The sequence below is a fragment of the Anopheles stephensi genome, chromosome 2, assembly GCF_013141755.1.
Source record: "Anopheles stephensi strain Indian chromosome 2, UCI_ANSTEP_V1.0, whole genome shotgun sequence".
Taxonomy (NCBI): domain Eukaryota; kingdom Metazoa; phylum Arthropoda; class Insecta; order Diptera; family Culicidae; genus Anopheles; species Anopheles stephensi.
In genome coordinates, this window is record NC_050202.1 from 40,357,799 (window position 1) to 40,376,213 (window position 18,415).

Below are 18,415 nucleotides of genomic sequence, written 5' to 3' on the forward strand. Positions count from 1 at the left end.
GGGACATACGGTTTAGAAGGACAACAGCATGGTAGTCAGGATTAGACACAGACAGAAATAGTTTTAAAGTTTTTGATTTAAATATCTTTTTCTTCATTCGGTTGGAATCAACGAACTGTCATATTTTTAATTGCTCTTCTTCACCACTTTAAAATTTCCGTGTTAAAATCTGTGCAACTATCACTCGCACTTCAAACACTCCGGCATGAGAAGGATGGCGTATAAATAATCATTGTTAACTGGTAAGCTTAAGTTGCTACGACGTGCAAACGTATGGTGTACTGTATCCGGGCACGTAGCGTACAGATGAAAAGTTTTGGGGTGAAATTCATAGATTTTCTACCTAGTTTTCACGCAAAACGTGGGATGAAGATCCCAGACGAAAACACGGAACACACAAAAAGGTGGCCAACTACCTGCCTTTGTGTTGATTTGTTTCATATTTTCTCTCCTGCTCTCATGGTCATTTTGCAGCTCGGTAAGGCAACAAAATTACAACTCGTGCACACTGAAAGGTATATCTAGTAGCAACATCAGTTTGACTGCACCAAACAGACAAAAAAAAGGAGAGAGAGAGAGAGAAAGCAAACACACTCACAATACCAGAGCAACTTATCGCAGAAAAGGGATCCATGGCACCGAGGTTCAACGCTAAAAAGCTTCAAAATTGAACTTGAGACGTGATCCGCATTTTATCTGCTTCGTAAAAACCTGCAGGACGCAACACGCTCCAGGCATGATTGTATGGTGCAGGGCAATAAGGTGGGCCCTTCCTTTTTTGTGTTTGGTTGAGTAAAGGCATAAAATTGATAATGGGACGAAAGGGTACCGAGTGGTGCATAGAGCCGTTGCGTCCTCTGACCTGTCAATCTTGCAGCGCGCACAATGTCACTGCGTCGTCAATTTCCCCCAAAAACGGTCGTTCGCAAAAATTTCGACACAATGGAAATTGGAACGCAATATGGCCCTATACAGGTCCAGCAGAAGGGCAGGTTCTTACCTTTTCGGGATTGGGAAAAGTGTAACAAAGCACAACCTTAACAGTGGCGGTAGGTTGCGAGGACAGCGAGAGATTATTACGAAAAGAGGATGCGCCTTTCGAGCAGTATCCCTAACAAGCATTAACTGGATGCGTTTCCATTTTTCCGTTCCATGCTTATCAATATGACCATGGTATGTATTTTCCCATCACGTCAGATGAGAAGAGTGAAAACCCCAAAAAAAGTGCTCCCATCGAACCCGTCAAGAACCTTGGTCCCGAAGCTTGGTGTGTAAAGAAAACTTCTAGGGCATATGGGTACCTTTTTCACTAAGCATTCGGTTAAAAAAGAAAGAACGACACCATAATTTTCCACAAAAAAAACCGCGACAAACCCACCTCCGTAGCTCCGTAGCTAAAACGAACGAACGAAGGAACATTTCCTCACGAACGCCCAAAAGATAGGTGTGCCGCGTGGAAAAGAAAAATCAACCAAAGACACACTCAAATCCTCACATATTCTTTTCATCGTCAACCAGCACGCGGCAGCAGATTGGTAGTGTAGTGTTTGCAAAACGGCACACACGGACACACAAAAAATCCACCGAAACAGAAACACATAGTCTTCAATGACACCGTGCGACAAGGGAGAAACAACATAAACTTAAAGCACGGTGCAGACATCTTTTCCTACATCAACCGGGAGACTGGCACTTCCTTCGGCATTCACTTCCGGCGCGATCCGTTGCAGCAAGCGCAAGTGCATGAAACGTGTTATTTCGTCGCTCGTGACGAAACTCGTTAGGATGCAGGTTGGGCAGAGCAAAAGCAGGCATCGGGAGCAAGGATGAAAAATCCGCCCCATAATACACATAATAGTACATTCACATGGGCCACACACCACTTGAATGCCGGAGGTGAGCACAAAATGGAACACTGAATGGTGCACACGGTGTGGACGATCGTAAAGGCCCGGCTGGATCGTCTTCGGCCGGCAAACGTATGCTTTTTGGACAACTTTTTAGTGCACTGCTGATTGTGGAGGTTTTTCCTCTTTAATGGGTTGATGAAAGAAAAGCGCGAGCTACGAAAAAAAAGGGACACAAATCTCACCTTTTGAGTGGATGTTGCCCGTGAATGCCGTCCCCGTTTCAGGAGGCTTTTGTGGAGGAATGACTTGATAGAGCTATATGTTGGAACTATGTATGAGAGCAGTAACAAAGCCTTGCATATTCAATTTAACATAGATGTGATGTATGGGAAGTGCATGTAAAAGATATTTTATCAGAATCGTTTCTTAACTTGAAGACAATTGTAAGCACAACTAGTGAAAGTATCTTGAACCGCGATTATCAAAATATCCGATGAAACCCGATGAAACCCAATGAACTGTTATCTTCAAGAGTTCTTATCCTTTAGCTCTTTTCTTCAAGATGACAGGTTTATTTAAAATCATTGAACGCAACAAATTAATAAAAAAAAAACTATATTTGGGTGTTACTGAAAGAATCGTCAGGACTGTTGAATATCACTCGCAGTCTCCCACATATTGTATCCCACATAGAGTTATCATTCGGCATTATTTTTGCATGTTCTTGGTATTGACTCGTGTGACTGATACGAGACGACCACCAACGCTCTTCGATCATGAAGTAATACGAAGCTGTCTAAAGTACAATTTGCAGCAATCCTCGACTACAGAGCAACCTGACACCTTCAGATCTTTTTCCCCCGAATTTTGAATCATAGATTAATTTAAAAAGCCGATCAGTTTAAGTAAAGACACTCACGACATAGGTAAAAAAATATAGGAGGACTTCCATTTCTTTGGCTCTTAAACCTCAGACGATAGCAATACGGCCAGGCCGTTCTTTATGAATAAATAAAACTCAAATGATCCAGGGCTGGCATTTCTTATTTTTCCTCGACTTGATTTTACTCGTAGCTAGGTGGTACGTCCTGCGTACGGCAAGGCGGCAAGGGAGGTGATTTGATCAACTGTCCTGCCATGTGAAGACTGGCGTCACTGTCGTCTCGATCACCGCACCAGCCCGTAATCAAGGGGACTATTCTTTTAAATAGTTGCTCTTTCTGAAAACCTAAACACTTCTCACGAGGTTGGTAAGCATCGAAAGTTCCCTTTGAACAGGTGAATAAGGTTTCAAAAGCCCAAAGCGTCTTTAAATAAACGAATACAAAAATCGAAAGACCCCTTTACCAAAAGTAATTTTCTATGACTGCAAAATATTAAGAAACATTCGAGAATTTGATGATCACCAGACTACGAGACTTTTGGAACCCAACTATCCTCATTCAACTGGCCAAACATGCCCTAAGTTGTATTTGCTCCATGCACTTATGGATCAACCCCAACGGTTTGAACCAATTTTATTAAACTTACGAGTTGAACTCTGCTCGATAGGCATTACCTTAACTTCAACTTAACTTAAGTATTACGTATATTAGTAACGATGTTCCTACTCTACACACAATATTTCCATCAAATGGCAGAAAGAAACGTTGATTCCAAACAGATGCCGGTATCATTGGTATAAAAAAACACTACAAACAGCACCCATGCCACTTCTAGGGTTTTTTTAAACATAACAAAATTAGAACGCTATCTAATATCGACTGGAAACAAAAAACAGGAGCAATGACGCACAATAGAAGGCTTTCAATCCGCTTATGATCGAACCCTAAAAAACATCTCATGTGGAGCTGTTTGATGTGCTGTTCGACGTTACGTTAAAATCCTTAGCGTATATCCTACATATAATTATTCATCAAGAAAATCACTCCACTGCCAAGTGCACCCGAGAAGCCGATCATGTCTCAAGATACTATCATTAATTAAAATTAAAAACGGAAGCCTTTATGTAACCTTGCCTGGCATTCAGGAGCAAACATCCATCAGATGTGTCTTTCAAAAACAATCCTCGCTTTGCAACAATGCGATGGATCAATTACAATTTGTCCGACTTGCTGCTGTATCGATCCAGATTATGCAACCCACTTTTCCCTGCTCCAATACACACGGTTCGGGTTGTTCGGAATTCCTAAAAGCAAATCAATGGCAACAACTAACAACAAGAATTAAAAAAAAGAAGAAGCAGAACATTACATTTTAATATCCTCTTGGGCATCGTTCTAAAATGTTGGGGACTGGGTACTCGCAGCATCCTTTCCACCTTGGATCCGGGTATAATGAAGCCCAACTAAAAGCACCAGGTATGAGACCACATATTTGTTCGTCCATGACAGACGATAAGAGCAAACAAATGCTCGATTTCATAACACTCAACACCCGGTTTCCGGTCACCCGTGCTCCACATCAGCGAAGGGAAGAAACTTATACGCACACACACACGTGCCCGATACGCTCGTCCTTCCGTTCGCCCATTTTGAGGACCTGAATTCTACAATGGGTAGTTTCATTGTCGAACAAACAGAAAATGTGAGTACTCAATCGATCGATTTTATTTTTCCTAACACTCGAATGTTACGCTGCCCAGAACGACTGAATGGCCATCGACTTGCACCCACTGACCATCCAAATCGTCCATCCGGCTGCAGAATATTCTATGACACACACACACACACACACACACACACACACACACACACACACACACACACACACACACATTCCAGGATGGCTCGAATGGAACGAAAGAAATTGACTGGTCGGTAAAGACAACAGAACAAAACAATTACCACCGTGCTCCGTACCACACCGGGAGGACGGTTGTATGGACGACCATAAAACGATAAACACGACGGACATCATACACAAACGAAACACCGACCGTTCACCGAGTACAACGGAGAGCTGTTGTGTTCAATGGTGGTTCTTCTTTTGGCAAAGAAACCACCCCTTCACAAAAGCTCACGCTGGGCGTAAAGTGTCACAGTCGGCATTGCGTTGGAAATCGTACGGGCCGACCGACAATGCTTCCGTCTTTCACGACCGGCAATGGATATCCTTATTTTCGACATCCTTAAAACCCAAGCGCCTCGGAAAACGGAACCACTGTGGGAAGGTCTCCGTTGGGTTTGGTTTGCTCTCGTTCTCCCTCACTGGTGCGTGGCTTCTTTTCTTTTTCTCCAAAGTTAATTCCGTACAGCATAAATCGATCCGTAACGTCTGCTAAAACAAAACGAAAGCACCAGCAAAAAAAGCAAGCGACTGCAGCCATTCCTAGAATCATGGCACATGGGTAGCATTTTTTTGCGGGTTTGTAGTACGTTCCCGATTCAATCGAAAAAACGACATCCGATGATGATGATGATGACGGACGAACGAACGAGGGTGCACCGCAGGGCTTTCGCACTGCACAACGAACAACACACATTTCGAATCTCGTCGATTGGGTCCTGATCGACCGGACCGAAACAAACGCCCCGACAATGATTCCCGCTACTGCAGCAGTACCGTTGAGCCTTTGATTGTTTAGCCGGTCGTTTGTGCCGTCGTTTGGCGAATGCTTTGGCCAAAACGAACACGACCAAACGATCGACATCAAAGCGAACCGGGCAACAGTTAGCCCCACCTGACCGGTCGCCCCTCAATCGGCACGTTGAGCAACTCGAAACTGGAAGCGGTTTTCCATCGCCAGCACACTACGTCGCCGCGAAAGCCTGTGCTGAGGCATGAGGGAAAATGTTTTCGGAACAATGGCACTCTCACTCTCGAACTAGTTCCAGACCGAGATGGTGGTTGTTATTACCCGAATCACTATTGTACGATTCGACACCGGCCAGGGTGGGAGCTTTCCCATCGTTTTCCCATTTTCGGGGTCGAGGTTTCCCATGTGCCAGATCGTGGCTAAGGATCCTTTGACGCCGGGAGTCACTAGATTGGTGAGGATGGGTTATCAGTTTCTCCTATTTCTCGGCATCGGCTCCCGTTGACTTTGGTCCCCGCACCGGAGCCCATCACCCTTTTGTCACCGCTGACAGATGGTTTATGTTCATTTGCTATCAACACCCACGTCCTTCTTCGTCCAGTTTCTCATTGCTTCCCATGACACCCATCGAGCTGTTCGGCTATTTGATCTTCCAATAGCGATGGAATTGAAATCAACACGATTCAATCGCAACACACTACCATCACCACCGCCATACCCACTTTCAAGCTGCTACGGTTAACAATAATGTCTCGGCAGCTGTTTGTAAAAGGATGTGTCGAGCAAAAAGTAAATATAAATCGAATCGGTTTCGGCTTTTTGGGCGGAGGTTGATGGTAACCTTCGTTGTCAGCGACAGGTGACGACGGTAGACGGCACATATGTATATTAACAAACATTCTTTTTTGTTTGTGTAGTCCCAATTATAAGGAAACGTTTCACGATAAGAATTGTTTGGAATGTTAAATTTTCTACAAGTAGGATATAAACATATGCATTCAATAAAACAACACCAAATCTAAGTGGAATAGGGTCAGCTGAGGCTGGAACAGTCGAGATACTTCGTACAATCAGCTCTACATTTGAACGCAAAAACAATTGGGAAAAAACTGCCTAAATACTGATCATTGCAAACTCGGTTATAATGCATCAGAATCTGATGAGGAATATTGCAGTCCTTGTGGCTCTTACGTTGAACATCTTGGACTCTAGCATTAGACTATCCATTCATGCAATAAAAAATATCCTCAATGAGATCGGCTATGCTGTACCACATCTTCAGTCAATCAGTCTAAGCAGTAGATAATCGCTGAGTATTCAGATCTCATGCGGACCTCACCTTTCTAAACAGTCAGTTTTTCATATGTATTCTGTCAGCTAAGAAACCCATTCATGTTCTTTGCTGCTACTTTTTGGTGTTGAACGATCTGCAAGTTTTGTCTTCTTCATAATATTCTATGGAAATTTTTATACAGACGATCTACAGATCGTACGAAACGGTGGTCGAGACGGTATCGAATCCCAGCTGGATCACCTTCCCGTGACAGGGCTGACTATTCAACCAATGGGAAAATGAAGTCAAGAAAATATTAAGTCAGTCTCTTGAAGTAGTAGAGTCAAAGGCAAGAAAAGGCTTTCAACTGATATACTTTTTTTCTCTGCTCTTATCAAAACAAGTCCTTTCTCCAGCAAAACATTATCACATTGCCTTAGTTAGGATCAAAACTACCTTTCACGCTGACTACACTCACACTTTACAGTCGCTCAAAGAAACCTTCATGGACATTCTATCAATTCTTGAAAAATAGTCGTATTTGCATTTCCATTTTGCATATAGTTTTGTGTAACCAAAACGGCCTGACGATAACGCTCCGAGACGTGACCACATACACCATAAATGCAGCCTTCTTAATAGCCCATTTATGTCCGCCCACGTTTGGTATGGAACGAATCGAAATATATTGCCCAAAATTTCTAAGGTAACCCGCCTCCCAGCATACTTCCTCCGGACCGGATTTGCATCATCGAACAACCCAACACACAACGAGTTGGTCGAACGAGATCCGATTCCCGGTCGCGACGGCCAAAGCATACGCAAACAACATTATTTATGTGATCGAAATATTTCACCACAGGTGAGTGCGTTCGAGCAGTGGACCACTTGCACTGGAGAGTGCGAGAAAGATTTAATGGCAGCCGATAGTTTATGACAGCGGATGGCGTAGCGGGTGGTTAGATGGTAGTTCGATGTGTATTTTGGTACAAATGCTGGCAGCCGTTTCCTTGCCAAAGCTGGAGTCGGCTTTTTTTGTGGGCAAAAACACGTCCGCGAAAACTATAAATCACATCACGTGGGATTATTTGTACAACATTTTTAAATGTTTAATAAAGCGCGGATGTATTTGGTGTCCTGTTTTTCTCGGGAAATGGTTTTGCACTAGTACTACACCTCAAAAGCCGATTGACAAGACGCCATGACCTTAAAACAAGAGAGCAGTGGGCAATACACCATAAACATGGTTTCTTGGTAAAGAACTTACTATGCCACCAAGTCACAAGACACAACACTACAACCATAACTCAAGCAGCAGAGAGACAGAGAAAAAGAAAAACTATTACTACAGCCACCACCAACTACTGCCTGTGGCTGGGAAACTGCAAGCCGGACCTTGCACGAAAAAGGCCAAGAGCTAATGTCAAAGTCCTTCAGCAGCGCGTGCTCGGCCAACAAGGAAACCAGTCAGCTCCGCCAGCAGGATCGGGGGGTTCGTTATAAAATATTTATTTTTGTGCCGTTGTTTTCCACTCCAGCTTCGACCTGAGGTTCATTTTTTCCCTCACACAAATTTCGTGCCAGGACATCGAAAACGGCACGGCAGGGCATGCACATCTTTCCGATGCTTCAAGTGCGCACCGTGGACAGTGGTATTTTGATGCGGAACAGAGTGGCGCAAACAACACGGCCAAAGCGATAGAAAAATCGAAAACCACGAGCAAAAAAAAACAACCAACAACCACCACCAAGGAGAGGATTGTCCGTGAAGAAAAACAGCGCCAAAACCCCGGGGTGGGAGCGAAACAATCACTACCGAACAATCCAAAAAAGCACAAACCTGGAATGTATCCGTATTCCTCCCGGTTGGCACTCCACTTAATGTTGTTGTTTTGCAACAGAACCACATCGGCCTCCCGGTCGTCCTGAGCCACCCAAAGCGAAGCGGAAGAGACGTAGCACATGGAAACGACAATTGCATTTCCGCCATTAAATTTCACCACTCACTGCACCCGGGCAGCACTGGAGATGCTTGATGCTATTATTATCTACAGGACGGCGGGATCGTGGACATGGGGCGAGCGAGCGAGGACAGCGATCCTCGGGAGGACTTAAACATTTCCGGGGCTGCACAACCAAAATCTGCAGTCTGCCTGGATGTGCGGAAAGACAAACGAGCATCGCTCCGGATCGTGTTGGACTGGAGAGACTGGAGAGACTGGATGCACACAAAAACAACCAACAAACCTCGGTAACGTGAAGCAGATGGCCAAGTGGCACTAAAATCGATGTCATTCGAGTTGGCTCTTCATATTGGCCTTGCCCGGCATCTTGATAATGTACGGCGAAAGGGAAATGGTTTCATGGTGGAGCATTGGGAGAAAACTGCAGTGTGTTTATGTTCATGATAGGTCATGTTTGGGAAACGAGGAGTTTTTGTGTGTGTTTTTCCCCGTCTATCGCCTCACACACATTCCGACCAAAGTTTCAATCCGCCTGTGGCCATCAATCGACTAGCATCATGCTCATCTTAAAGCAGCCTATTGGAGCAGCAGATTGATTCACACTCTTGAGTAAGTTTTTAAGCTATCCTAACATTGTTTCAACCGTTGGATCGAATTTGTTAAATAAGCTCACCCAAAAAACGGGGACAGGACACGATGATCACTTTAATGATCTCGGTTTAAACCTACACGACCACCTCTTTTCTTTTTATCTCTGTACATCATCGCTGCCCAGCTAGCAAATTGACTACATCGAATGGAAATTCAAGTCAATGTGGGACCATTTTCGTACATTGCCAGCGGTCATAACCGAACCCCCGTATACCCTGGCGAATTCGGGCCGAGATAACCCGACTAACAGCAAACTGCTTCCAAGCAAACGGGTCTCAACCATTTTATGCGGCATGACGACCCTGGCATTACGATCCTATCCCCGGGCATCGATAGCGCCAGGTCTGGGCAAGTCGATTCTTCAATTATCTGATCAGATCCTTCTGGAGGATGACTTTTTCTCTCGTTGCACCTCGTATCTGACTTGTTATCTCGTTTTTTTAAACATTTAGCGAGCATTCATGGGGAGCGTGTGGCAACCATTTGGCTTATATTTTTCATCGGAGCACGAGCTAATTATGAAGTAGAATAAGTGCTATATGCATTACTTCAACGAATTGTTAGTGATTTTGTTTCAAAGATTGCTTGAAGTACAAGGTGTGAAGAAAAAGTTTCTCTCCCCGCCAATTCACAGGAAACACGTCACACAAATTGGCCCCAACAGGGCACGTTCTCATCATCCATCAAACAGCTGTTTTACTGCGAAGGCTGCTTCCTGCTCCAAGAAATGGAGCCTAATTGTATGCATACCGAGCAAAAGCTACCGACATTATACGGATTTCAATATGAACATCGAAAGGTTGCGCAAGACCTGGCCCAAAGTCCCCTTGAAGCAGAGCTCGCCTGCCTTCGAAATGTTCGTAATTTGATTAAATTTAATCCATTCGGAAAATTGTCATACGCTCTGCTCATCGACTCTGCAACGAACCGTTCCCCAAGTCGGGCGGAAAAAACAGCACATCGAAGGCCAACCTCGTGTGTGTTTCAAACCACACTCTGCTATAGCGGAGGAAACAAAGACACATAACCATTTTCAGTTTCACCCAAATCCGACTGCCTAATCCATCCCACACATATACCGATCCCGCCCCCCCATAACGGCATGAAGGTCCGAAACAGGCCCAACTTCTCAGCTCCGAGACCAAGTGGATTTACTCTTCAAGGAAAATGGTACGGCCCTCCTCCCCAACCCAGGACCCGCATCCCGGGGTTTAGATAACTTACCCACTACTTGCATGCTGATGTGTTCGGTGGCGGTGGAAAACGATGGTGCGTCCGCAGTAACTTCACACGAAAAATTGCCCGACAGTCCGAAGCCCACATTTTTGATAACCACCTGTCGGTTGTCGGACATGGTCGCCTGGAATCATGAAAAGGAAAAAGAAAAATAACACATTAGTTTTGAGTACAGTAAAAAGGTGTATGAAATTGAACGAACCGATGAGATGAGTTTTAACCCAAACTTAATACATTAAACAGCAACAATTTTATGGCTTCATTGCCACAGTGGGCATCGTAGAAAAAAATTGGGACAGGTTTACTTGGACTACTAGATATTTTTCTTAATCCATGTTAGCTCATGTCATTAGTTTGAGCTATAAGTTATTGTGAATATCTCACAGAAAAAGCATTGCATCACACAGCAAGGAAGATGATCCCAGACTTAGTAAATACGAGTGCCAATCCACAGTTAGTTCTCACAATCAAAGTATGAAAATTCATTGGAAGTGCAGTAATAAAAATATGTAGCCATTGACTTTTCATAAGACAAATTGTTCGGTTGGGGCGGCCCAGTGGTAGAGGCGAGAACGGAACCGGTCTTCATACGATAGGACCGGTGTTCAAATCCCATCCAGACCATTCCCCCATAAGTATCATTATGACTAGTAAACCAGAAATGACAGGCATGACCTGGCCAACAACAGAAAGAAAAATAGAGAAAGAGAGAGAGAGAGAGTGAGAGTGAGAGAGAGAGAGAGTTACAGGGAAGACAAATTGTTCGTTTACTGTTTATTGTTCATTGTCATTATAAACAATGAATTCTTTATTGTCAACGAGCCACGCAGGGCCCCCTTGAAGCCTAATTGCTAAGACACTTAACAGTTACATGGACGGACGGAACGAATACAATTTAAAAGCGCAGCGCGTGACATGTCCGGTTGGTGACGATTACTGATACAATTATATTCACGTCACATACGGAGAAAGGGATCAAAGGAACCAAAACCGGTTCGGCGATCCTCAACGCCAAGCAGCGTCCTTGGGCGATTGTTCGTTACAGCGCTTATAAACGCGGAACTTTAGGTTAAAATGATTCCAAGGAACGGAATGTCACACTGATTTGACAAAAGCCAGAATTCGGATTGACCTTTGCTATTTCTGCTACTATGCACAAGAAGATTTATTTTATGGTTTAGATCACATCCGACGCATGATACATTATCTCAAAATTTGACTTATAAAACTCTTTTTAATGCTAAAATTATTGCATCCAAAAATCTTCAAACCTCGTCCACCAGCGCTATTGCTCAAAACTCGATGGAGACGCCTGGTATATTATAACATAACTCTACTACACCAACAGTTCAGGGGCTATACAAATGGATCATACTAACGATATCTTTCCTTTACATATACACTGCGCGAAACAACAATAACGCCACCATTTTTTGGCAATATTAATGAGAAAGGGTTCAAATGAAAAATGAAATGAAATTCTCCTAATTTTGATCAACGGATGCCTGTATCACAACAAATCACCATACAAAAACAACAACATTTTCCAGATATGAAACTATTTCTAACTTTTGAATACCCTTTTGACTTCAATTTCGTTCAGATTCGTGCCAATGGAAATCTTCATTGAAATGAAAAGGCTCATCGAATGAACAGTTCACCAGCTTCACTTTTCCAACTCATATCAGTATCGGGTTCTTCACACAGATTTTACCAAAAGTGTTTCAAACTATCTGAATAATTATGGCGAACATCAATTTATCCAAAAAAAAAACACAAACAAAACATTTTAAACAAATTGTACTTGGACTTATAATGCATTAGGCTTGTTAGTAACAGAAAGCAGAATATTAAGAAATTCATAACAACAAGTCATTAGTTTGAGCAAGAACTGTTCTAGCGGCTTTTCTCCCGACTAATGCCCACCGTGCATCGGTTATGTAGGTCTCGTGGCTTTATAAAACACAAATTAAAGCCTGCTTTTGTTAATAGAAATTACTTTTCATTTTTTGTACAACCCACATCCATTCTGACTCGTTCAGGATGATTTAGTCGTCGTCTCGTCTCGTGCATAATCCGATCCGGATTGTTAATGAGCTCACGCCACATCAACTGCGCCAAAGCTGCTCGGTCGGAAACGAGCTCTGGTCACACTGTGTTTGTGCGTGTGTGTTGCTTTCAGCAAACCCAGTTCTATTGACACGACGGCCACGGACACCACCAAAACCGTGCCATGGGGCCCCCAGTTATTGCGACCGGAAATGGATATTCAATCCCGGATAATACCGAAACCATCATTTATAAGAATTTGATCGTTTCACATGCGCGACGCTTATCCGCTTTTGCAGTCAGATAAATATATCTGCTCCATATTTATGACCGAACCAATAATTCATTCATTTCTTCCTATCAAGAGCTCCCAGTGTGTTTGCTACTTTCGCCGATTTCACCACGCCACGCAATGCCGGGTGGGGATGGTAGAGCGACAATCCGAAGGGAACAAGCACTCACGTACATCGAATAAATGTATTAGGAGAAGTTCATTCAGTACACCACACAAGCGATACCGGCCGATCAAGAAGGCTCGGTGTCCGATTCGAATTTCTTTTAGAGGAGGATTGTCGGTGGAAAATGTCACCGAATGGCAGCCGTTTACCCCGAACGATTTTCCACAACCGCCACGAGGGGCCCGCAGTTTAATATGGCCCGTCAATTCCCGTGGCTGATCCCATCATCCTTTCGCACCCGTTTTATGTTCTTTATCATTTTCTGTGTCAAATGGTTTCGTTTGCTCCTTCCTTTTTTTATCCTCTCCATTTCAACCTCAACTATTAACGTGATTCAGCCTGTCGGACGGCTGAATCTTCTCCATCTTTAATATCTGGTAAGGTATGGAACGTTCGATTTTGGTGATGAAAAACGTGTGGATCGACATTCAAGCCTGTTCTGCTCAATTCTACCGCATAGAATAGTAAAGCAGCTGAAAGCCTTGCCATTTTTTTATCGGACATCCCCCAAGGGAGTCAGTGAACATTAGCTTATGTTCTGTTGGGCAAGACAAGCAGCCAGTAACAGAAAGATGGTCACCTAATACGTTACCATATTCCGCCCGTCGTACGCTGCACATTAAGCATCGTACTTCTCCTAGAATGTGGTGCACCGAGGCAAAAAAAAAGGCGCCACAGCTACGTAAACGCTTCCAGAAGAAATACTATATTTGTAGGAAGACGAAAAGCTTGCCATTTTTCGCGTCCCAATTGAGTGCCGGTGGTTCAAAGCGTGGTCCGGGAAAGCGGGCTAACGACCACGAAGCATGAGACGATAATCTCATAAATATATTATAAGAAGAGGCTGCTTTTCTTCAAACGCTTTCGACGGTTTCCGACAAAGTAGATCGCTGGCCATACCAAAGCAGCAGCAGGGGATGATTCCTCCGGATGCTAAGATGCTAAATCAAAAAGTTACCCAAAGAGAACCGAATCATGTACAGCTCACCCCCTCGTATCTGTCCATTTACACCCACCTACTCCTTTCGTTAGGTGGTTGGGGGCGATGCTATTTCGCTGTCCACCAATGTACAGATCAGCCAAATTGGCTTCCATTTTGGACGTGCCGTTCTTCTTTTTTTGCCGTCCGTAACGTTGTCAACCATAAACGGTTTTTTCGCTATTGAAGCGGCCAGCACGCATTGCTGTTAAATGGGTACAATCGGGAATCAAATTGGTAGAAAACGAAAACTCCCAATGTCAAGAATCTGGAGCATTATGTGGAGTTTTTTTTTTATTCTGTCTAGAAAACGTTTTTCCCATCTTCCATTCAGACGAGGTTGAGCTCTGCATGAAAAATATATGTTTCGAACTGCCACGTACAAAGCGTCGGCAGCCGGCCTGTCGACCTCCCGGCAAACCATGAAAGATAAATTCCCAATGATAAACAGCAACCGGAAATGGGTATTACGGCCACATCTCTGATATTGATCAGACACTTTGCCAGCGAAATATGTCGTTTTTTGCATGAAATATTTGTCCCAATGGTCGGCAAAATCTGAATAAACTGCTTCAATAAGTTCAAGCTAAATCTAAAAGTGATGTCAAACATGCCCTTGCTCTTCTTCTATCCAATTGTATTGTTTTTAAAACTTATCAGCATTTCATTATCTTCTCCGCCATCCACTGTGATCTCGTGACAATGGCTAGTTAAGGAGCTGTCCTTTATTTCGTTCGCTTCACTTATCTCCTCTTGAACCGGGTTGGGATTACTTTGCCGATAATTATCATAACAATTTTCTCAAGCAGATACCAATCCGAAATAATCGCTCGGAATTCCCATGCCCACCCCTGATGGGATGGACGTCCTCATCCCAATCCCATCTCATCCAATCTGAAATGAAGCACTTGGAGATGTCTTAAAATATCCTTCCCTTTATCCTGTTGTCTAAAGTTGCATCGCTCAGCAGAACAATTCGCCATTCCGTTTCATCATCATCTTCACAGAATGAAGTACAAAAAAAAACCGATAACAGCCTAGCCCCATGGTTCGACGTTTTGAACGAGCAGAAGGAATTTGATCTCACGCCAGATCGCCCGTGCGGATTCCGAAGCGTTCCGGGACACCTCGAACACAGCGCTCCTCGAATGCTCGAAAGCTCGCAAGAAAAGGATGTGACGGAAGGATGGAACAGATAATCTTTCAGCCTTCCAATTATAATTAATAAGTTAATAACGAGCGGAAAAACAGCGGACACCATTCATCCAGTCCGACATTCCCCCGGCGCGCTAGAGTAGAAGAAAATTGTAAGAACTTGTTGAGAAATTACACAAAAAAACCATTCCAGCAGAGGATCGCTTTCATAGCAAAAAAAAAACACACACACACACACACAGGGAGCACAACAACCACGGACTAAATAAAGCACGAAACAAGACATTTTGCCCTCTTCAAAGTCAAATCCCTTTTTGGCCGATTTCGCCCCGCTCACGTCAGATTGCACCGACGGCAAATCCACCCAACTCCAGACGATCTGATTTCTGATCTTTTTATACGAGAGGAGTCAACCTTCCGAACAAGCAACGAAAGGTGCATCGAGGTAGGAAAAACCCAGCCAAGATTACTTATTGGTTTAATATGTTTAACGACGTTTCGTGAGCTTTTTTCCCGTCCTGGATTCGCAAGAACGTTAACGAAAACGAAACACAACACGATAAAACACGACTTACACCAGAGCAGACGGAAGGACAGAAACCACGGCTACCAGTGCTACCATAGATCCCAACAATAATCATCTGGAAATGTAATCGTGTCTTATCAGTTCGTTTCTCGGTTCGGTTTCTAGTTTTTGCGTCCGACAATCCCCCAGTCGCTTAACGACGTTTGTCGCACTGTGAAACGGTGGACGGTTTTTTGTTTTGTTTGTGAAACCTTTGCCTTGTGCTTGTTCCCATCGTCCGAGCTAAGACGAACTCACAAACGTTGAGCATCAGCAAGTCACGTTTGCCCGTGGTGTGCTCTCCTACTTCTCCACCTCCTCTTCCAGTGTGACGGTCAAGTCAGTGAAGGTACCGGAAAAAAAGTTTACGAGCAAAATGAAAAGCTATCTCTCTCCATTAATGATGTCTTCGCGCGCCTTACGCAACTCCTACGGATGCCTCTGACGGGAAGTATGATTTTATTTAGACCACCAGCTTCTTTTCCCTTTCCGAGCTCCACTTCGAGGTCTCCCCGGCTCCCGGGATCAGAAAAGCTCGGGATTAATGTCAGCTTAACGAAAATGCCTTTAAATTACCCCTTTTCCGTTCTCGACTAATACTCGATCGGATCGGATCGGAATGGACCTACTCCGTTCATAGTGGAGCAGCTCCGGTCGAGTGTCCATTTTGCTGTAAACTTGAAAACAGTTCGTTACTTACGTCGACATTGATACCGGGAAATGGGAAAATTTTCTTGCTCGGTTGCTGGCCTGGCGAGTAGCGATAGAACTCTCGCAAACCGCGGTAGAACTTCACGGAGTATAGGGGGGAATCATCCAGTTCGTACAAACAGCGCAACGTGGCATGCTGTCCGCGACGCACTGCGGGTGGATCCACCACCAGCTCTATCGATCGGATCGCACCGAAGCCGTAATCTGCAAGGAGAAGAAGGGCAAAAACAATCAATTAAAATTGGATGGAAAAACTGTTGCAAATAGAGCTACATTTTAATGTCACAATTCTTCCTAGCGTCCTTTTGTCGGTTCCGACCTTCGATCAAAAGCTCCGAAACTCACACACGCGCGCTCTCGCTCTTCGAACACACAGCTTTTCCGCTACGGCATATGCATGGTATCCTCTCTAAGCTGTCAGCATCCGCTGCCAAGGATATTAATCGGCCCTACGCTGTTGAGATGGAAACTTCAGGCCCCAGACCCACCCACCTTTCCACAATCTTCCGCGCTTAATCAACTGCGAAACAACAACACATTTTTCGACATATTCATTACCGGCTTAGGATAGACCAGGAACAACCAGGCTTCCAAAATAGCTCTTACGAAGAAACGGGGACGGTAACAAAAAAGCAACCCAGCACACACCATGGCAGAAAAAGCATCACCATGAAGCAAAAGAATGGCAAAAGAACGGCCTTCACTTTCCCCACTTGTGGATTAATGAAGACCTAAGAACTCGGGCAAAAAAGCAAAACAAAAAAAAAACAACATTGCCCAAAATGAACTCTCCTAAGAAAAAGGTCTCTAACAGTGGTGGAGGCCTGCGTTACCGATTTTGCTGGGTTGAGTTGTTTTTTTTCTTTCTTGCTTTGTTGTGCCATTCTTTTTGTGTTAACTTAATTAATTTAATGAAAATTAATGTTCATCAAATAGGTCCCGGTGGTACTACGTCATGGAACGCCGTAAGTACTGTGCGTTCGGTTCTGGCCAGGTCAATGACGGCTGCCGGCAACTTGCTCTTTGCACTTACACACTTAATGCTTATTGGGAGCCAGTGAGTAGTAGACGAGTCTTCTGAGACTGGGCTCTTCCCTCTTGCATTAGGACAAACATGCGTAGATTGAGCAGCCTTTTGCGAGAAGATCAATGATTACTTCACTATTCCTTTTGGGAAAATAAATATACAAAGAGCGAGAAGTTTGGAGGCTTTCTGTTTGGATGGAAAATTGAAACGAAGTTTTTTAGAGTAACACGTTTCTAGTAAAATAGCAGTTAAATAAAACCAACTCAAATCAAAAAGAGCCCGCGCGAGTGTCAATAAACAAACGGAAGCCCATAAAGAGGCTAACGAACTTAAAAATTTCGACAGTCCTGGAAAGACGGCCCCGAGAAAAGCCAACATTTGCATCTGCTTAATGTACTTGTCGCAACAGGACCGGCATCCCATTCTCAGTTCGCACAGCTTCGGCCATGCGAAGCGCCGATCGAGTCCTCCAACTGTCACCCGACGATGGCACTCACTTTGTTTTCCCACTGGAAGAGCCAAATTTGCACATCTATTTCTTTTAATGGTTCGACCTGCCGTGCCGTGGAGAAGACTTTTCGATGGCCATCGTCAAATCGGCGGCTAGAAATGCACAAATACCCGGGAACGAGCCAGGAGCCCTAAAAACTACACTCAACCCTACTCGCCTACGGGATCGCCGTTCGGTCGGTCGGCGTAACGTGTGTCTGTGAGTCGGAACGGGGTTTTTCAAACGGAAGACGATAAATTTTCTTTTATTATCTGCTCGGAATCTGTTTTAACGATATTTTTATGATAATTTCGCACATTCCATTCGCCTTTTCGTATCCGTTCGTTCGCTCGGTTGAAGGGTGCGCTTTGCGTTTTGCTTCGCTCCGCTCCGGCCGCTGCATTCGATCTCGAATGGGGCTCTTACCGTTGCGTTCCACGAGTTTTCCAAGGAACCTTTCCTTGGCAAA

General features: G+C 44.2%; 1 protein-coding gene across 3 annotated transcripts in view; it reads right to left on the bottom strand.

Annotated features, from left to right (window-relative positions):
• The window catches only part of LOC118507911, a 180,057-nt gene that overhangs the window by 74,470 nt on the left and 87,172 nt on the right, over positions 1-18,415 (bottom strand). For all 3 annotated transcript variants that reach the window (XM_036047204.1, XM_036047203.1, XM_036047205.1), the window contains 2 exons: positions 16,419-16,633; positions 10,501-10,636 (listed from right to left, as the gene is read on the bottom strand). In XM_036047204.1, coding sequence (XP_035903097.1) covers positions 10,501-10,636; positions 16,419-16,633 — 351 coding nt within the window. The remainder of the gene's footprint in view (positions 1-10,500; positions 10,637-16,418; positions 16,634-18,415) is intronic.